Source organism: Mus musculus, chromosome 18 (genome assembly GCF_000001635.26).
Source record: "Mus musculus strain C57BL/6J chromosome 18, GRCm38.p6 C57BL/6J".
Lineage (NCBI taxonomy): Eukaryota > Metazoa > Chordata > Mammalia > Rodentia > Muridae > Mus > Mus musculus.
Window position 1 is genome coordinate 31779855 of NC_000084.6, and position 21159 is coordinate 31801013.

The following is a 21159-nucleotide window of genomic DNA, read 5'->3' on the forward strand; positions in this document are numbered from 1 at the left end:
TTACAATTTATTTGAACAGCCATTTCCCTGTCAAAATTCAGGAATAATCACCTTGCAGTGGAGGAGTGATTACAGTGGGAAAGAGATGGCTCTGGGTAAGGATTGTCACCCAGCTCCTGTGGTCTGTAGTAGGCTCCATAGGTTTGTAACACCCATGCTTTGCATCCTGACTCATGGCTCTTTCCAGAGCAAAGCCAAAGTGCTATGAATTCTGTTCTGATGGCCCCGTGATGTGGCATATTCACCTGGGGATTGAGACCTTCCTATAGCCAAGGATCCATTAACCTGCTTCATCAGAGTTTGACCCAGAATTAGGTATCTATGCCCCTTTTAGTTATAACTTGTTTGTTGCTCTTCTACAAATTGAGGTTGCATTTCTGTCAAATTTATCTCACTTTTAACCTGAACGTAGATAACGCAGTTTACACTGGGTTTTGGTGAAGCCATCTTCCAATCTGTCCCCCATGTAATTTGACTTTGGAATTCCTCATGCAGATGGTGGGAGCAGATTGCTTACCAGCAGCCTGTTGATAAGCATATGTAGCGTTTTGAGGTGGGATGTGCTGAGATGCATTCTCAGGGCTGAACTGTGGTTGTGCTTTCTCATCGTGTCCATTTGTAATAACAACGTCATTTTCTTGTGCCGTCTTTTCATTTTCTGTAAGATTGCTCTTGGTCTTCCATTTTATTCTTTGGAACTGTGGGATAAGCCTTTAGTTTTCTCTACTGAGTGACTCTTGACACTGAGATATTTGGGCTTCTTAACACTTTGCCTGTTTCCTCATACAGGTATCGAAGTGAGAAGGTGACAATCAGTTATGCAGAGTATATTGCTTCTCGACAGCACTGTTTCCAGAATGGCACTCTTCATGCCCCGCCCCTCTACAATCATTACTCCTGACACACGGCTACATGACCAGTCCCACCCCCCTGTGGCCACCAATGGCTATGACATCATTGGAGCAGATGCCTCCTCTTCCTGGTCCAGTTACTTCTATTACTGCACCATTTTATGATGCTAGCTTCCGTTGCCAAGTCTGCCTCCTGCTGACTGGAGGGTGTGGGGATACATTGAATGCAACAGAACATGAGGGGCCCAAGCCTTATATCAGCCTTTCCTCAATCTGGGGTTCTGTTGGATCAGGGCTCCCCAATAACCAGTGAGAATGGCTGTGTGGGTTCAGAAGACCGTTGTCTGGTGATTTCCCACAAGTATTGGCCACACACTGAAAACTGGAATTGACTGTGACCCATGGAGGCTTCTTCCCCAATCCCCCACAGCCCGCCACATCAATTAGCTGTACTCCCTGGCAGTCTGGGCAACGGAGACCAACAGGAACCACTTTTAGGTTGTTTTAAATTCCTTTTTTTAAACTTCCAGTTTATTGTGTACCAAGAGTTGATCCACAACCTCCATGCTTCAGAAGTGAACACCATGTTAGGGTTGAACATGGGCACCATGAGCCCCTGTGAGTCCTGGATAAGATTCTCAAACCAAGATCAGAAATCCTGTGATGACATTTCATCGTACAGTAAGCTGTGAAGGTTTTCATGCTTACCCGACTCTCAGTGGACATTCTGGTACTCTTCCTGCATTGAGTCTCCTGCTGTGAGCTCTGTGGCATAGCCTGCTGAGGAATGGAATGGAGATGCCTATAGAGGTCCCAATGTCATCGTCGTAAGCAGGTGTGAAAGGAGAGATCTCTTCCTCACCACCCGGCTACCTCAACTCTTTTCTGGTAGCAGTGCCTATGTAGCTGCATCTAGGTTCTCAGAAGCACAGACATGTAAACAGGTGGTTGGGTTGGGCTTTAGGACATACTGTCACAGGAGAGCTTCCAGGGTCTCTGAGCTGGTTTTCTTCACAGGCAAACATCCTGAGGGACCTTTAAGTAGGGGAGTTCTTTATTCTGATTTGCCTGCAGAAGTAGGAAGACTTGCTATATCAGTCCTCAGTAGGACTAGAACAATGCTGTGTAATAAAACAAGGTGAACCTTTAACTTGCCTACCATACTGGGACTCCTCACTTCACCAGTGCAAATGTCCAAACTGTTCGTGTTGCTCATTTAAACTCTTGACATTCCCGCTCCCATCTTTACTCATTCCAAAATAGCTGATAGCAAATTCTTTTCATTCATTTGGTGGCAAAACGTGTAGTACTAGGAAACTAGGGAGGTGCTTTGACAGCTCTGTCTCAAAGGCACTGACTGCTCAGGCAACTCAAAGGAAACGGCCGGCTGGAAGAAAGGCTCCTGAGGATGGCGCACTGGTTTTCAGCAACATTCATAGAGACTCGGGAGGCAGATGTGGCCTCAACCTGGTGAACATATGTTTTGATTTCTTTTTTTAGGATTGATGTGGTGATGGTGTGGCTTTCCAAAATGGGCAAATATTCAAGTCCTAGCTCATCAGTTTCTTGTGCCAGGAATGGAGGAAGGGAAGTAGATCTACTTCCATATGTGCTATTCTAGGCATCACTTCAAAGTTCTTGCGGTTTTCATTTGTTTTGTTTTGTTTTAAAACTGGGCAGAGAGGTTGTACCAGGAGTGATGACAGACCTGGAATGGATGAGGGAAGTGCTGATGACATTGGAATGCCCAGGATGCATGGCCCTTACTGCCAGGGTGGGTTCCTTCACATACCTAGGATGAAGGGGTCTCATGCTGCCTGCCGAGGGGAATGAAGGCTATGTTATTGACATGTGACAGCAGGTGCTCTCAGGTGCCATGGATTGATGCAGGGTGCTCAGCTCTGGACTGAGGTACCCACTTCCAATTTGTAAAACAGTATTGATACATAGGGCTACACTCATTACTGTTCAAGCGTTCTATGTTAAGAGTTGTTTAATTTCTAAAGATTTAAAGCAAAATGCAAAAAAAAAAAAAAAATGGTGCTAAACTTCACCCCTGAGCACTCAGTGAGACTGGTCATGCAAGCATCTACAGTGCCATGCTCCTCAAGCCTGTTTTTCTTGTAGAAATGTTGCCCTATCTTGTCTTTCCCAATGTATAGTGTGTGTTTTGTTTTATTGAGGGTGGGGTAGAATACTTGCCATTTAAGAAAATGACAGAAAGACCCAGAAAGGTGGGGTTGGGGAATCGGTAAACAAGAATCCAGCTAGCAAGGCCCAGCATCACACTGAAGTGGGCTCAGTGGTTTCAGAGTGAAGTCGCCTTACTCCTGCACATTCCCTCGTGCTCCCAATGCAGTTCTGCAGTGCAAATGCTCAAGTTCCTCCTGCCTTGTCAAGGAGACCTGGAAATCAGCAAGGAAAATTATTTGCCCCAAAAGACATGGGCTCTATTGGTGTCAGTCCTGACTTGAGCATAGGCATTCACAAGTTGAAGTACAGTCTTGGTCACCTCATGGGAACATGTGGCAGATAGCTCTCAGGAAAAAGCAATTGTGGATTGTCCACTTGGGGGCTTTGCATAGGGAGGTCAAGCTCTGAATTAGAACTGAGCTGCCTTCCATACGTTGACCAAAGCAGTGATAAGGGTGGCCAGTTAGTGGTAGTGGAAAGGGACCGTTTCCTGCCCTGGGTTTCCTTTAGCTATAGGCTGCAAGGTCCCCACTGCTCTCAGAGAGCCAGCTAAACTGCTGGCTTGGTTTGGAATTTGTTTCATCCCTAGCTGTGAGTGCCTTTTGGTCTGGAAAGTTGGCTTGTCTCATCATACCCACAGCTAGGACATATACTCTGTAATTATGAATTGTCCTTGTTTTCCTGAGCTAAAAGCGAATGTCTTTGATCATTAGAGTTTGTTAGTGTTGGGTTGTTTCCACTGTGAGGTTCTTAAAATGTTTTTGCTTCCTAATGTTAAAATAACTCATGTTAGAAACCCTGTACACATGAAAAAGGGTTTGTAGTTGAGACATTACGTATATTTTACTGTTTATAATAAATCATCTATACAAAAGTCTTGGGTGTTAATTTTAATATTTTGAGCAAAATCTGTTTTCCATGCTATGTTAACATCTACAATTTCACTAATAGTGTTACTTTCCATTGATTTCTGAAGCCTAGAAAACTGTTTTTGTGTGTTTTTTTTGTTTTGTTTTGTTTTGTTTGTTTCCCCGAAGAGATTGTATGGCCTTCACTGCAAAGACTTCAGACCAATTACTTGTATTACACTTGGTTGCCTCGTGGCTATATAACTTCTGAGTACACGTCATCAAGAGTCCTGAATGAAGTATTGTAGAGAATAAATCATAATGGACAAAAACTGTCTTCTGCCTCTGTGTGACCACCTGACTTGAGTTACTGGAAACAGATTTTCCATTATTTTGTTTGATGTCCTCATAAGAGATTTGTCTGCCTCTGCCTCACAACTGATGGGAATAAAGAGATGGGAAATAAACCCATCCCAGTGAGAGTACCTGTTAAAAGATTCCTATGAGCTAGGTAGGATAGAGCCATCCTTCAATCCCAACATGGGAGGGCTACAGTGAGAGACTGTTTCTTAAAAAGCAGAATATCAAAAACTATAGGTGAGATGGCTCAGCCCATGAAGGATGTTGCCACCAAATGACCTTTTCACCTTGCAACACAATATAGTTGAAGGAGAACCACGCTGTCCTCTGCCTCTATATATGTGGTCTGGCACAGACACACAAAATAAGTGGTGTGATAAAACCTTAAAGATTCCTATCATTTGAGATTAGAGGTGCTTAAATATGTGGTATGAAGTTGTCCTTTATTCTCTGAGGTTAACGGTGCTAATTCTTGGTGAAAGTAGGGGTGATTAGATACTTTTAAAGCTCTTTCCAAACCTAGACATGGTAGCTCAGGTCTGTAACACCATGATTTGGGGGACAGGAAGATGGACAAGAGTTCAAAGCCAGGATGAACTGCAAAATGAAATCTTATGCCCCATCCCCATCCCTGCTCCCCCCCACCCCCCAAAAAAACGTTGATTAGTGGCACATGCCTGTAATCTCCGGCAGAATGACTGCTGTGAATTTGGCTATAGAGTAAAGCAATAGTCATCTACACTGGAGAAATGGCTCAATGGTTAAGAGCATTTCTTACTGAGGATCTGGATTTGGTTTTCAGCACCCACATAACCATCTGTAATTCTAGTTCCAGGGGATCTGACACACTCTTGTAGCTTTCTTAGAGACTGCACACAATATACTGATATACATGCAGGCAAACACCAGGACAGGTGTCTCATGCCTGTAAAAACCACCACTTAGAAGATGCACAGACAGGCAGAACTTTGAAAACTCAAGGCCAGCCTGGTTTACAAAATTGTTGGAGTGTCAGCTAGGGCTACAGAGTGAGAACCTATCTCAAAAACACAATTCCACTCCAGACTCCTGGCATGTTAAATGGAATTCAAACTCCAGGTTTATGATTGTATAGTAAGGGTTCTTAACTGTGGAGAGCCATGTCTTTAGCCCTAGCCTGTTGGAAGTTCTTTAGCCAAGGTCCAGTACACAATGCCAGGGCTGGATGGCTCTCTAGCCACCTGGATTGTCATAATGTTGTATATAAAGTGGGATTGTGGGAAAATGGCAAACCCTTTATCACAGTAGTCCTCAACCTTCCTAATGCTGTGACCCTGTAGTACAGTTCCTCCCAACTATAAGATTATTTTCAGTGCTACTTCATAACTAATTTTGCTGTTGTGTCTGTAGTGGCTATTCCTGATTGTCAACTTGACTATCTCTGGAGTGAATTACAAGGCTCACCTGTGATTCAGATCTTGAGGCTGGAAGACACAAGTTTCTGACCTGGATCTTGGCATGGAGCTCTTGCGGCACAGTGGCCATGAAAAGCTTAGGCCCAGGCAAAGTAGGAGGCATGGAGGTCTCTAAGTTCAGCTTGGGACAAAGCAAGTCCCAGATCCAGGTGTGGTGGTACACACCTTTAATCTGGGCCACACCTGCTGGAGACCTACATAAGGACATTGGAAGAAGGAAGATTAGCTCTCCGCCTGCTTGCCTTGTGGGACTGAGCAACTGCTAGATCCTTGGACTTCCATTCACAGCTGCTGCTGACCATTGTTGGGGAGCTGGACAACAGACTAAGTCAACAAATTCCTTTACTATACAGACTACCCATAAGTTCTGTGGCTCTATAGAGAACCCTGACTAATACAGAGTCTTAATGTTAGGAGATAGAATCCTTATGTAATTATGTTTCCCAAACTTATGGGGTCAAGAGTCATAACTTGAGGACTGGTGCTTTACAACCTGGGCATGTACAGGGAGACAGTGTTTATGTTTCAAGTCAAGATAAGCTGTCAGAAGTTGCAGACAATGAAACTCTGGCACGTCCAGTTTGGCAAAAACTAGTTTATTAGGGTTACTGACTAGAGTATGGCCAACTCACAGCTACACTACTGAAAACTGCCAACACTTGTGGGGTGGTGAGCTGTGACAGGCAGCCTGGTCCCTGGTCGAGCAGTGTTCAGTAGTGTAACAAGGGCACTGGTGGCCATCTAGAAGACCATCAAGCTCACTCCCTGATGTTGAACACCAAGGAAAGACAGAGGACCAAGCCCTGGAGAATGGGAAAGTGACACAATTATCCCTAGGGATAAAAGACTACAGCTTGGAAACCCTGATGGACTCTGGTTTGATAATTTTCTAGAGCCCCTGGGGTCTCCTCTTCCCACTATGGGTGTCCTGTTCAGATGCCTGTCCCCGTGCTTTTCTGCCATTTCTCCCCATGTCTTCTGTGAACAAGAGACAGCAATCTACGGGAGCCTGCTTTTTCTTTCCTTGTCCACCTCTTACCCTCAAACTGTCTCCCAGATGGAATTTGGGTCCTCGTGCGTATAAGGACAAGCACTGTGGTAACTAAACCATCTCTCCAGAACTCACTCTCTAGACCAGGCTGGCCTCGAACTCAGAAATCCACCTGCTTCTGCCTCCCAAGTGCTGGGACTAAAGGCGTGCGCCACCACACCTGGCTACTCCCTACCTCTTAAACAGCTCTGACTTCTAGTACTTGAAGCTTTAGGAGATTAATTTAAACCATATCCAAACTTCAGACTCTTGACCTTCTCTTGGCATCTTCTCTGACTTTCTGTTAGATCATTTGTCGATATTGCTCTAGCTACTGTTGGTGAGCTCATTTGGAGGACAGAAGGACAGGAGGACAGACTTTTACCTAACTCATCATTTTAACCATATGGCCTAACAGATGGCTTATACTGGTTTCCTAAATAAAAATGTCATATACAGGCCAATCTGTGAAATGTAACTTTATGTTTTTCTTACTCTCTCTCTCTCTCTCTTTTTTTTTTTTTTTTTTGTTTTTTAGCCCAGGCTGTCCTGGAACTCATTTTGTAGACCATGCTGGCCTAAAACTCAGAAATCCACCTGCCTCTGCCTCCCAAGTGCTGGGATTAAAGGCATGCGCCACCACGCCTGGCTATTCTTCTTTTTTCTCTCTATGCCTGGTGACTTCTCTCCTCATCCCTCCCTCCTCCATCTTTTTCCCTATGTGTGTGTGTGTGTGTGTGTGTGTGTGTGTGTGTTTGTAGACTGAATCTCAAGCCCATTTCTACTACCTAGATGTAGTATGACATAAACTATTGTCCTGAATCTCTCTGCAGGAGTTCTGATAAGCAGAGCATATCGGTTATAAAGGTTTTGGGGTTTTTTTTTTTGTTTTTTGTTTTGCTTTGCTTTAAGATTTATTTATGTGTATGGGTATTTTGTCTACATGTATGTCTACACACTACAACCCCATGGGACTATAGTTATAGACCCTGTGAGACACCATGTGGAAGCTAGGAATTGAATCCATGACCTGTGTAAGAGCAGCTAATGCTGGGAGATCTCTCCAGTCCCTGTTGTGACTTCTCACATGCTGTTCAGGAAAGCATCATGAAATGGTTAAAAAGCCCCATCAATACTATATAACCATTTATTTTAATCAATGCATTCCTTCTACAAATACAGATACACAGCAGTTTTGTAAAACTCACTTTATTTACAAATCCAAAGACTACCTATTCTTGGGCCAGTGAGATCATGCAGCAGATAAAGGCCCTTGATATTCAATACTGATGACTTGATTTCTATCCCCAGAGCCCATGTCAAAGTGGAAACAGAGGACAAATTCCACAGAATCACCATCTAATCTTTTTGTGCACCACAGTATATTTGGCCCCACATAATAAAAATACATATTTTTGTCTTGTAATAAATACTTCTACTAGTTTTTTAAAATTTACTTTCTGTGTATGTGAAGATTGTGTATGGTGTGTGTGTGTGTGTGTGTGTGTCCTTCAAGAGAGACCAGAAAGTGCTTTAGATCCCGTGTAGCTGGAGTCACAGGTGTTTGTGAGCCATCTAGAATGGGTGCTGGAAAACGAACCCACGCCCTCTGAAAGCATCAAGTGTTAACCACAGAGCAGTCTCTCCAGCTCCTTCAATCCATTTTTTATTAAGTTAGCAGAATTTACTAGTATTCACTACTAAGCCAAGCACTATAGAGTTTCCAATAGCATCACTTCTTCATTTAGCTTCCTACTTGCTATTCAATGTCCACCAACAAGATGAGTTCTCAATATTAAGTTCACCTGCTCAGAATTGTCTTTTCAACAGGATGGTCTATAACCTAAGTTAGCATGGATTCAGGGAATTTGCTAAATAGCCACGCCTCTCTGTGAACATTTTTAAAGACAAGGCCTCACTATGTAACCTGGGCTTATCCTGAAACTATCATTTTGTAGACCAGGCTAGCCTTGAACTCAAAAAAGATCGGCCTACCTCTGCCTGCCTCAAGCATGCTGGAATTAAAACCGATCTCCTTCAACTCTTCATCCTCGCGCCCAGTGGTTTACTTCATGACCACCACACCCGGGTTATTTTTTTGCTTTTTGGTTTTTTAACATAATCAAATCATTGAAAGATATTTCAGTATGTTTCTGTAGTCACCTACCCAGCTTTTCATCACAGGCCATTCCTTGGATCAGGCACTTAGTTCACTCCTACACCTCACTTTCTTCTGAAATGGCTTACTTGACTCTGTGGCCTCATGGCAAGCGGGTGTTGCCGGAAACAAACAAACAAACAAACAAAAAAACCCACAATCTCCAAGCGGGCACTACAGAACCCCACCTCCAACGACCGGAAGCCGCTAGGACAGCACCCCGACCGCCCCCCTCGCGGGCAGCCTCGCGAGCTCCCCGCAGTGTAGACCCTGTCCGACCTGCCCTTCTCCGCCCTCTCCGCTTCCTTGGCCCCGCCCATTCACTTGGCCCCGCCTCCGAGCTGGATTGGTTCCTTTCCTTGTAGGAGCCCACCCTCGCGGCTTCCGTCTCCGGCGGTGGCTGTGGCGGCACGTCCTAAAGTAATGGCGGCGGGTGGAAGCGATCCTCGGGCTGGCGACGTAGAAGAAGACGCTTCCCAGCTTATCTTTCCCAAAGGTAGGATCCGGGACAGTTAGACTCTGAGGTGACATAGTCTTTGAGTTATAGTCCTTATCCGCTCCCTGCCCACAGGGAGCATTCGGGCCTGGCTCTGGCACGGCGCAGGCTAGCGAAGGGCTATGCACAGAGGGTTGATTGGTTAGCATGGCACAAATGACAATGAACCCTTGCGAGGTTTGGTTAATTCCACTACACCCAGCAGTTTTTTTGTTTGTTTGTTTGTTTGTTTTGTTTTTTTGCGGGTGTCTTATTAGGTATCCTAGGCTAGTCTCCACCGTATCACATTCCTGCCCCATCCTCTTAGAGCTTTAAAATGAAAGGCATGAACCATCACTCTTGATTTTTAGGGGGATTTAAGTTATGTCCTTTGCCTGTCATTCAAAAGACAGATCTGGAGCAGAGGTCTCATTTCCAAATTGGCAGCTAATAGAGGCTGAGTTGTGGTCCTCTCACAGTGCTGGTCAAAGCATTTCAAGAGCTGTGGCTCAGAAGTGGACCCTGCCCTGGCCTCTTTGGAGAAATGCTGTTGCTATTGCCGTTGGTTTCTGGACCCTCGTAGCTTTTCAAGTTAGGAAGAACGGATGGAAGCAAGATGGGTTCCCGTTTGGGATGTCTGGTACCTCCTTTTGCTGGATGTGTGCCAGCCTCTGGGCGTAGTGCTCTCTGTACCTGCTACTTGGAGCCTTCGGTAGGAGAATAAGTTTGACCCCAAAAGTTCAAGGCTAGTTTGGGTATTACAGTAAGACCCCCAAGATTCATGCTGTGCTGTTGTGAGTTTTGTTTTGAGACAGGGTCTCAAGTAGCCCGGACTGGCCTGGAACTAGATAGGAAGGCACCTTGGACTTCGCTTTCTCTACTGCCACAGAGCTAGGTTTACAGAGATGAACCACTCTGGCTTAGAGGCTGTTTTAAGGGTTGTAGCATTTGGTTGAGAATCACTGGTTTAGAGGGAAGAAAGGAAGGTGGAGTTGACGTAAGCATAGTCTCAGAAATGAAAGAGATAAGCCAGGTGGTGGTGGCCTTTAATTCCAGGGCTCTGGAGTCAGAGGCAGGCTGATCTCCATGAGTTTGAGGCCAACCTGGAATTAAAAAAAATCACAACAAACCTGGCGGTGGTGGCACATCCCTTTCATCCCAGCACCTGGGGCAGTTGCCAGGTGGATCTCTTTGAGTTCAAGGCCAGCATGGTCTACAGGAGTTCCAGGATAGCCAGAACTCCACAGAGAAACCCTATCTCAAAAAAAGCCAAAAACAAACAAAGAAAACTAATTGTGGGCATGAGCATGTGTGTGTAAGACCCAAGGTATCACAGTCCCTAGCGCCACGGTTATGGGCAGTTGTGAGCTATTTGAATTGGATGCAGGGAACTGAATTTGGGTTTTTGCCCTCTCAATTACAGTCGTTGTCGTCATCAGTGTCTCTCCCCACCCCTTCATTCTTTGAGACAGTCTCATGTAGCACTGGCTAGCCTCTTTCTCTGCCCCCAAGTTAAGGGATTACAGGCATATGCCCAATGTATGTGGTGCTGTGGATGGAATTTGTTGCTTTGTGCATACTGGGGAAACATTCTACCTACTAGCTACATTGCCAGCCCAGCTAGTGACATTTACTTATTTGTGTGTGTTTATTGTGTGGTGTGTGTGGGCATATGTTCTTGTGTAGGTGCTTATAGGGGTGTAGAGTTGGTGTTGAGTAACTTCCTTGATTCTTTTGCACTTACTGAGGCAAAACCTCTTGCTGAACCCAGAGTTCATCAGTTTGCCTAGTCTACCTAGTTTACCTTGCCCCAGGAAACCAATCCCCTGTCTCCTCCTACCAACTGCTGGATTATAGGAGCCCTCTATACGTATTGTATGGGTTCTGAGGACCCTAACTCTGCATCTCACACTGAAGTGGCAAGTACTTGATCCGTTTTATCACCTGCTCAGCCCCAGAAAGTGATGCTATCGTTTGCCTTTTGTGTCTTTTTTTTAATTGAGATGGAGAATCTCTTGTTTTAAAATTTTTATATGTACAGATTATTTTGCTTCCATGTATGTCTGCATGCATGTGTAGTGCCCATAGAAGCCATAAGTATATGTTGAATCCCCTGGAACTAATGATGGTGAACCACCTTGTTGGTGCTGGGAACAGAGCCCTTATCCTCTGGAAGATTAACCAATGTTGCTAGGGGCTGAGCTGTCTCTCTAGCCCTACATTACTGTTTTAAAATTAATTTTTTTTTAAATTGTCTGTGCAGGCACCTGAAGAGGCTAGCAGTACTGTGAGGTATCTGATGTGGGTGCTGGGAATTGCTTTCTAAGAGTAGTACATGCTCGTGTCTCCAGTCTTCTGGCTGTCCTGGAACTCACTTTGTAGACCAGGCTGGCCTTGAACTCAGAAATCCGCCTGCCTCTGCCTCCCAAGTGCTGGGATCAAAGGCATGCGCCACCACGCTTGGCTGGTGTTTGTTTTTTAATTTATATTTCTGGCCGTTCTGCAGCTCACTAATAATAGACCAGGCTGGCCTCAAAGACAGAGATCATCCTGGCTCTGCCTCCCAGATGCTGAGACTTTTAGGAGAGTATTTTCAGTTCACACTTCCTCTTGCAGAGTTTGAGACAGCGGAGACTCTGCTGAACTCGGAAGTCCACATGCTTCTGGAGCATCGAAAGCAGCAGAACGAGAGCGCGGAGGACGAGCAGGAGCTGTCGGAGGTCTTCATGAAAACCCTCAACTACACGGCCCGCTTCAGCCGGTTCAAAAACAGAGAGACCATTGCCAGTGTGCGCAGGTGAGTACTAAACAGACGTTCAAAACCAAAATCTACTTATGGATTGTGGGTGTTTTAGATGCTTGTATGTCTGTGCATCATGTGTGTACAATCCCCACAGAGGCCAGAACAGGGTGTGAGGTCCCCAGAACTGGAGTTACAGGCAGTTGTGAGGCACTGCGTAGGTGCTGGGACTCAGAACCCAGGTCCTCTCCGGCCCTACAAAACAGTTTTATTATTATAGACTCTCGTGAAAGATAGAGGCTGTAGGATCCAGGAGTCCAAGGTCATCCTTAGCTACATAGTAGGTTCAAAACCAGCCTTGACTACATGGTGCTCTGTTTTTAAAAATGCTGTTTTAAAACAAAATAGGGGCCAATGAAATGGCTCAATAAGTAAAACATGCTTTAGCCAGGAGGTGGTGGTACACTCCTTTAATCCAGCACTCAGGAGGCAGAGGCAAGCATATCTCTGAGTTTGATGCCCGCCTAGCCTATAGAACAAGTTCCAGGACAGTCAGGGCTACACAGATAAACTCTGTCTAGAAACAAATGCAAACAAACAGTGCTTTCTGTGTGTAAGCCTTATGACCCGAGCTTATAGAGAAACCCAGATGCACCCAGCAGCTCTGAGAATGAATTCCCAAAAGTTGCCTTCTAAGCGTGCATGCTTACACACATACACATACAAACACACAAATGGCTAAATAAACCACACACAAATACTGAAAAACACTCTAACTGGGTGGGGTACTGCATGCCTTTAATCCCAGAATTTGGTTGACAGACAGGAGAGTTTCTGTTTCAGTCCAGCCTGCTTTACATAGCAAGTTCCGGGACTACATAGATAGAACCTGTTATTTATTTATTTATTTATTTATTTTTGGTTTTTTTGAGACAGGATTTCTCTGTGTAGCCCTGGCTGTCCTGGAACTCACTTTGTAGACCAGGCTGGCCTCGAGCTCAGAAATCCGCCTGCCTCTGCCTTCACCACCGGGCTTGTTTTTATTTATTTATTTATTTATTTATTTTTTTGTTTTTGTTTTTTTTTAAAAAGTTGGGATGGCTCAGAGGTTAACAGCACTGTCTGCTCTTCCAGAGGTCCTGAGTTCAAATCCCAGCAACCACATGGTGGCTCACAACCATCTCTATTGAGATTACAGATGCCCTCTACGGGTGTGTCTGAGGACAGCTACAGTGTACTTATATATAATAAATAAATAAGTCTTAAAAAAAAGTAATCTGGAGCTTGAAGCCCGCCTTCCCCCCCAAAAAAATTTTTTTTGCCTATAACAAAAAAGGCTCTTAGCCTTGATTCAAAGTCAAATTTTTCTCCTTTGCATCACAACTTCTGGGGTCACTAGTATATGCCATCATGCACTCTCTACCCAGGTAGAATTTTTTTGTACCTATTTTTATTTTATATATATTGAGCAGTGTCTCACTAGCCCTGGCTGATCTAGAACTCTATATTAGACCAGGTTGTTTTCTGTCTCACAGAGAACCACCTCCTTTGAGATTAAAGGTGTCCAGCACCACACGTTTGTTTGTTTGTTTTTCTGTTTGTTTATTTTAGAAAAAATTATATTATCATCATTATTTTGTTTTTAAATATTTATTATTTTATGTATATGGGTACACTGTAGCTGAACAGATGGTTGTGAGCCATCATGTGGTTGTTGGGTACTGAATTTTTAGGACCTCTGCTTGCTCTGGTCAACCCCGCCCTCTCTGGTTGGCCCCGCTCACTTCGATCAACTCCACTTGCTCAGTCCTTGCTTGCTCTGGCCCAAAGATTTATTTATTATTATACATAAGTACACTGTAGCTGTTTTCAGATGCACTGGAAGAGGGCATCAGATCTCATTATGGATGGTTGTGGGACACTTTGTGGATTTGAATTCAGGGCCTTCGGAAGAGCAGTCAGTGCTCTTACCTGCTGAGCCATCTCACCAGCCTTATTATTATTATTAATCATTATTTATTATTATTATTACTATTACTACTTCTACTACTGAGACAGATTTGTATCTCTGTAGACCAGGCTGCCGTGAGCGTGTGCCATCAGGCACAGCAATTCTTTTTTTTTTTGTTTTCTTTTTTTAGTTTTTGGGGTTTTTTGGTTTTTTTTCAAGACAGGGTTTCTCTGTGTAGCCCTGGCTGTCCTGGAACTCACTCTGTAGACCAGGCTGGCCTTGAACTCAGAAATACACCTGCCTCTGCCTCCTAAGTGCTGGGATCAAAGGTGTGCGCCACCACGCCTGGCTAGCAATTCATTTTTTTTATGTTGTTTATATGTATATAGATGCTTTTCTATATGTGCACCATGTATATTCAATGCCAGCACTAGCAGAGGCCAGAGAGGAGTTGTAGACGTGTGGAGCCACCCAGTGTAGATGCTAGGAACCTCACTTGGGTCCTCTGAACATTAGCAGATGCTTTTCCTGCTGAGCCATCTCGCCAGTCCTCTAGAGTATATAAGTTTTTACTACATACATTTTGAAACCAAACTTATTCTAGTAAGCTTTATTAAATTATTCAATTTTTATTTTATGTGTACGAGTGTTTTACCTCTGTACCACACAAGTGCCCAGTATCACGGAGTCCAGAGTGAGTCCTTTGGATCTGGAATTTCAAACTGTTGTGAGCCATCGTGTGGGTACTGTGAACTCAACCTGTGACCTCTAAAAAGAGCATCACTTAACTCCCGAGTTCCCTCTCCAATGCAGCGTGTATATGCCGCCTTACCCTGCTGGGCTCTTTTCAGGGTTCTTGGCTCTGCCTGCTGTTTTTCATTTGTTTTTTTGTTTTTGTTTTTGTTTTGTTTTTTGTTTTTTTCTGGAACTTGTTGATTTTCTGGGGTAGGAACAGGAAGTGACTTCAAAGGAGGATTCTGATGCCCACATAACCATAATCAAATATTACAATCTCCTTTTTGCTATTGATGAATGATTAGCATTTGACCGACACTGAATGAGAACATAATTTTTTTTGTTTTTTGAGACAGGGTTTCTCTGCGTAGCCCTGGCCGTCCTGGAACTCACTTTGTAGACCAGGCTGGCCTCAAACTGAGAAATCCACCTGCCTCTGCCTCCCAAGTGCTGGGATTAAAGGCGTGCAATACCACGCCCGGCCTAATTTTTGTTTTTTATTAGCATATAACTACACATAGTAATGGGTCCCACTGTGACATTTTTATTCAAGTATATATTTTGATCATACTTATTTCCCCCCATTACTGCTCACTTCATCACAGTCTTTCTGTGTTTTTATTTTCCGCTACAATCAGCTTGCTTCTCCAGAAAAAGTTACATAAGTTTGAGTTGGCCTGTTTAGCCAATCTTTGCCCGGAGACTGCTGAAGAGTCCAAAGCTCTGATTCCAAGGTTAGTACCGGATGGGATAGATTTCTGTCTATTTTCTATAGATTTCTATAAGTCAAATTGCTAGAACTAAAAGTTGTATGCATTTAATATTTGGGTTAATGACATGGCAGCATTGAATAGGAATGTAGTTGAATGGTGTTTGAGATAGGATTTGGGGATTGGTTTTGTGGTTTGTTGGTGGTAGTCTCAGGTAACCAAGGCTTTCCTTGAACATCTTGATTGTCTTGCTTTCACCTGTCAAGGGCTGGGATTACAGGTGTAAATGGTCATGCTGGCTTAAGAATAGTTTGAGTTGCTGGGCAGTGGTGGCGCACGCCTTTAATCCCAGCACTCGGGAGGCAGAGGCAGGCGGATTTCTGAGTTTGAGGCCAGCCTGGTCTACAGAGTGAGTTCCAGGACAGCCAGCCAGGCTACACAGAGAAACCCTGTCTCGAAAAAAACAAAACAAAACAAAATTAAATTTACATCATGTGTGACTGTTGAAGCTTTTAAAAATCTTTTTTCTATTTACAACTTTTTAGTGCTTATATAAAGGAATGTCAAAAACCATTCAGTTTAAACTTCGAGGCAGTAGAGCTAAGCGAGCTGCTCGGAGATGAGCCTCCTTTGACAGACTGGGGAAACCTCCAGCGGCCAAGTCACTTACATTTCTTGGTTTTCTTACAGCCTGGAAGGGCGTTTTGAAGATGAGGAGCTGCAGCAGATTCTCGATGACATCCAGACGAAGCGCAGCTTCCAGTACTGATCCGCAGACGTCACTCTGCTCCTTGAGTTACAGCACCACGGTCTGAAGCCTGGGGAGGCCTCATGCAGGAACATTGCTTCAGAAGACGCTGGAGCTTCTTTCGTAGTTTTTGCTTCACTGCGAGAGAGTGTCTCTCCAGTTCTCAAAGTCATAACAGTCCTCCTGCCTCAGCCTCGCAGGTGCTGGGATTACAGGTGTGAGCCAACACTTTCAGCTTGGCTTCTGGAGAGGAAAGAAAGGCTGGCTATTGATGCTGTAGGTGCTATCTTCACAGTGACTGTTAGACCATAACTACCATCTGCGCTCCTTGCAGCCTTTTAAGGCTGCTGTGGTCAGGCAGGCTGCCATCCTGAACTGCTGAGGTAGAATGATGTTCAAACATTCGTTGACTACTTCGTACCGTGGTTTTTTTGGACCCCATGTTACTATTTTTTTGTTCTTGACACTTCAGATTTTAATGTCAATTATTTTGTAGTTTTTGAAGCTAAAATGATATATAAAAAACTTGCATAGGAGAGGAGTGTTTTCACTTGGTTGTAAAGGGGAGAAATAAACCAGAACACTGTTTTTTTTTAAAAGAATTGTATTTATTTGTTAATGGGGAGAGGGTACATGATCCATGGCACATGTGTGGGGGGCAGGAGTCAGTTCTGTCCAAAGTCTTGTACATACTAGAAAAGTGCTGTACCATTGAGCAACACTCTAGCCCAGAAGTTGCTTTTGTTTGTTTGTGTGTTGTACATATGTATGTGCAAGTGTGTGCATCTATGTAAGGAGACTAGCAGAGGACATTGGGTGTATACCCATATTTCTGTCCTTTGAAATGGGCTCTGTCTCACTGAACCTATATCTAGGCTGGATGACCAAAAGCCCCAACAATCCTGTCTTCACTTTCTCTTTTTGCTTGTACCTTGGGGTTCAAGGCATGTACAGTGGGAACACAGCAGTCTTTTCACTAACGGTAGTGCTAATGGACAGACTCAGGTCTTCATGCATAGCACATACCCTTATTCACTGAGCCAGTCCCCAGCCACCCTGCAATGTTTAAAGAGTGAGAGACAGTTGACTAAAAGAACTTTGCCACCACTCTGCCTGCCCTGGACACAGGATGGAAACTCACCATGGGGAGCACCGTCTAGGGTCCTTAGCCTTGTGGTAGACATACTTCATCTTAAGGGAAAGGAGGCTGTCTTGGAGAATGTATTTGAAGTGGCCTTAAAGAGTTCATATTGTCACCTTCAAATTAAGATAGGTCAGATTGGAAGACCTAAACACTAAAGACTCCTCATAAGGTAGATACCTAATCCAAACCTCTGATCCAATACTGAGTGACACGTATTCTGTTACCGAGGTGATATGGAAGGAGCGAGTGACTGTGCTCCTGTCTCAGTGCTAGAAATCAGGACCTCTGTGTCTTCTCATCTTAAATCCCAGCCTGTGGAGTTTGAAGTCAGCCTGCCAGGGCAGCCAAACATTCATACATACATACATACATATATACATACATACATACATACATAAGTCAGCCTGCCAGGGCAGCCATACATACATACATACATACATACATACATACATACATGCATACATACAAGGTTGAACTTCTACCTGACCCTACCAAACATTCCTCTCCCCCATCCTCCACCTCCTTTCTGGAGGGAAAGTAAGGGGAAATAGTAGAAAAAAATGCTTGAAAGGAGACAGCTCAAGAGTCGTGTGAGGGATTAACATTAAGGGATGCTAGCAGGCTGGATCTCAGGAAGTCCTGTCTCGGATCACGGGCTACTGTGATTCAAGATGGTGGTGCTTGTAGCCAGCTTGGAGGAAACAGCTACATGGCAGGAGAAAATGAAATAGACAAGCTAGGTGTTTCCGATTAATGATGGGGAGGGAGGAAGAGTTGAAATTGCCTAGTCAGACTGCTCTCTGGAGGCTGGAGGAGGGGATGAGGAGGCAGAAGACCCTGCTTCCCAAAAATGAAGATGTGATGGGCCCTAGGCAGGAGTGGCTACAGAGGAGATTCTGGGTCAGCATGGAACTATGGAGAGAGGAGCTGGAAGACGCCGTGAAGGGACAACCAGGGAGCTGAGCTGCAGAGAGCTTGTCTGTGCTTAGAAGAATGAAGCAAACACAGAAGGTCACTTTCGAAGTGCTGAGAAGAAATGGGGTCCAGTGGCTACTGGGAAGGCCAGCAGGGGCAGGGAAGAATGCAAGGGAGGTGCAGAGGGTGCCTGCATGTAGACAATTGATAGATTGAGCCCTTGTTAAACAAGTGTCACAAGGTCCCTTTATGTATCCGAGACACTTACTGGGCTATCCAGCCAAAGAATATATTTAGCTGGAATTAAGGGCATGAGCCACAACACCTGCCTGCGGGGTTTGGTTTGGTTTGGTTTGGTTTTGAGACAAGGCCTGTAATTAATAGTAATCTGCTTGCTTCCTGAGTGTTGGAATTATAAGAGAACATACCTGGCCAATCATTTCATAATCTTTATGGTGCTGATGCAATAATACAATCATTACCAGAAAGAGCTGTGATAGGAGAGATTATGAAATAGTCTTTCCCCTCTTTTTAAAAAGCATGGTCTCTGCTGGCCCTCTTTCTGACCCTCCTCCAACTTTAGACTCCTGAGATTATGCCACCATTCCTGGTTTTGGTTGGATACTGAAGATTGAAGCCAGTGCCTCTTGTGTGCTAGATAAATGTTCTGCCAGCTGAGCTACAGCCCCAGTCATGAAATAGCCATTTGTAAAGCTGTAATCTCAGTACTTGGGATGTAGGCACAAAATCAGGAGCTCAGCCATCCTCGGCTACATAGCAAATTAAAGGCAAGCCTGGGCTATGTGAGATCCTGTCTCAAATAAAAAACTGACCCCGGTGGGCGGGTAGCCTAGAAAACTATAGTGCTATGTATCTGAACCCGTAGTATGAGATGTCTAATAGAGGTAGCACTTGGAGAGCAGACGCAGGTGAATTTCTGAGAGTTCCAGGTGAGCCAGGGCTACAAAGTGAGACCCTGCCTTAAAAAGTATCCTCCTCTAAAAATAGAACAAAGTGGGGTGTACTGGCTAGTTTTGTGTCAACTTGACACAGGCTGGAGTTATCACAGAGAAAGGAGCTTCATTTGGGGAAATGTCTCCGTGAGATCCAGCTGCAAGGCATTTTCTCAAATAGTGATCAAGGGAGGAGGTCCCCTTGTGGGTGGCGCCATCTCTGGGTTGGTAGTCTTGGTTCTATAAGAGAGCAGGCTGAGCAAGCCAGGGGAAGCAAGCCAGTAAGTAACATCCCTCCATGGCCTCTGCATCAGCTCCTGCTTCCTGACCTGCTTGAGTTCCAGTCCTGACATCCTTTGGTGATTAACAGCAGTGTGGAAAGTGTAAACTGAATAAACCCTTTCCTCCCCAACTTGCTTCTTGGTGATGATGTTTTGTCCAGGAATAGAAACCCTGACTAAGACAGGGGTTAATGATTAGGATCTGGAATATGAGTGCTATAAGGATCCTGTGTCAGGCTTGGTTCCCATGTAGCAGTACAACCTGCCCAGAAGGGCTGGGCCCTTCCCTGTCAATCATTAATCATGAAAAGACCTCTACAGATTTGCCTGCAAGCCAATCTGATGGAGGCATTTTTTCCAGTGTTCCTTCTTCCTAGATGACTAATTTGTGTGAAGTTGACAAATTACCCCTTGTCTATTAGACATAAACTAATAACCTGAGTTGGAGAGATGGCTCAAGAATTAATACCAGCTGCTGCTTCCAGAGGATCTGGGTTTTTGATTCCCAGCACCCCACTCATGGCTAAACCATTTTAAACTCCAGTTTCAGGGGTCTCACACCCCTTCTGGTGTCTGTGGGCACTGCGTGCAAGTGGCACACAGACTTATGCAGGTAGAATACCCACATATAAAACAAAAATTCTTAAAGCCTTTAAAATTCCAGATTTTGGGATCCAGTGGCAAACTCACAGATCTCTGAGTTTGAGGCCAGGCTGTTCTACATAGTGAGTTCCAGGACAGCCAGGAATACATAGACCCTGTCTCAAAAAAACAAAACCAATACCTTAAAAATCGAATAGCTGAGCCGGGCGTGGTGGCGCACGCCTTTAATCCCAGCACTCGGGAGGCAGAGGCAGGTGGATTTCTGAGTCCAGCCTGGTCTACAAAGTGAGTTCCAGGACAGCCAGGGCTATAGAGAAACCCTGTCTTGAAAAACCAAAAAAAAAAAAAAAAAAAATCGAATAGCTGCTCATTTGTTATCCCAAGTGTCATGATCATATCACAATATAAATACAGTTCACTGTTGGGCATGGTGATGCATGCCTATAATCCCAGCTCTTGGGAGGCAGAGGCAGGCATATCTCTGTGAGTTCAAGGCCTGCCTGGACAAGGAAGCTCCAGGGCAGATAGGGCTCCAATAGGGTTTTGTCTGAAACAAACCATCCCCTTCCAAACCAGATAATAATAAAAAACAATAAGCCAAACCAAAGAAAAGTCGCTCAGTGGGGGCTGTAGAGAAGACTCACTAAAAGCACTCTTTGTTCATACAGAGAAGAGCGGGGTTAGAGAAATGGTACGGTGGGTGGCTAAGAGCGCTTGCTTGCTGTTCTTGTAAGTGCTGGGCCTGTATTAAATTCTCAGCACCTACATGGCAGTTCAGAGTACCTATAACTTAAGGTCCAGGGAATCTGGTGCTCTCTTCTGCTGCTCCTCAGACACCAGGCATGCCAGTGCTGTACATAAATTCATGCAGGTAAAACAGTTATACACATAAAAACTTATTTCTGGGCTGGTGAGATGGCTCAGTGGGTAAGAGCACCCGACTGCTCTTCCGAAGGTCAGGAGTTCAAATCCCAGCAACCACATGGTGGCTCACAACCATCCATAACGAG

At 44.6% G+C, this 21159-nt stretch overlaps 2 protein-coding genes and 1 long non-coding RNA gene across 13 annotated transcripts in view; 2 read left to right on the top strand and 1 right to left on the bottom strand.

The window, feature by feature from the left end:
* Nucleotides 1-4229, top strand: part of Ammecr1l (AMME chromosomal region gene 1-like) — a 25580-nt gene extending 21351 nt beyond the window's left edge. For 2 of the 10 annotated variants that reach the window (XR_003952507.1, XR_385986.4), the window contains 2 exons: nucleotides 188-315; nucleotides 790-1356. Coding sequence is in view for 7 of the 10 variants with exons in the window: in XM_006525843.4 (XP_006525906.1) it covers nucleotides 790-901 (112 nt within the window). In the remaining 3 variants the exon portion in view is untranslated. Of the gene's footprint in view, nucleotides 1-41; nucleotides 96-187; nucleotides 316-789 lie in introns of all 10 variants that reach the window. The other 8 variants (XM_030250426.1, XM_006525841.4, XR_003952506.1 and 5 more) reach the window with 5 other exon arrangements.
* On the bottom strand, nucleotides 1380-9226 carry Gm26533 (predicted gene, 26533). The gene is made up of 3 exons (NR_165792.1): nucleotides 8904-9226; nucleotides 5696-5900; nucleotides 1380-2668 (listed from the first exon to the last, which is right to left on the bottom strand). It is a non-coding gene; the product is annotated as a predicted gene, 26533 (long non-coding RNA).
* A 44-nt stretch (nucleotides 9227-9270) lies between these two features.
* Nucleotides 9271-16855, top strand: Polr2d (polymerase (RNA) II (DNA directed) polypeptide D). 2 transcript variants are annotated; one of them, NM_027002.4, is made up of 4 exons: nucleotides 9271-9390; nucleotides 11986-12166; nucleotides 15434-15529; nucleotides 16196-16855. In NM_027002.4, exons 1-4 carry the CDS (start codon nucleotides 9318-9320, stop codon nucleotides 16272-16274), a joined length of 429 nt encoding a protein of 142 aa, NP_081278.1. In that variant the 5' UTR covers nucleotides 9271-9317; the 3' UTR covers nucleotides 16275-16855. The 2 variants fall into 2 exon arrangements, with proteins under 2 accessions (NP_081278.1, NP_001344409.1); NM_001357480.1 differs by lacking the exon at nucleotides 15434-15529.
* The last annotated feature ends 4304 nt before the right edge of the window (nucleotides 16856-21159 follow it).

Excerpts from the sequence above, each read along its gene's own strand:
- Polr2d (NM_027002.4), top strand. The coding sequence starts at position 9,318 with ATGGCGGCGGGTGGAAGCGATCCTCGGGCTGGCGACGTAGAAGAAGAC. Across the intron at positions 12,167-15,433 it reads ACCATTGCCAGTGTGCGCAG|CTTGCTTCTCCAGAAAAAGT; the intron begins GTGAGTACTAAA and ends CGCTACAATCAG. Across the intron at positions 15,530-16,195 it reads TCCAAAGCTCTGATTCCAAG|CCTGGAAGGGCGTTTTGAAG; the intron begins GTTAGTACCGGA and ends GTTTTCTTACAG.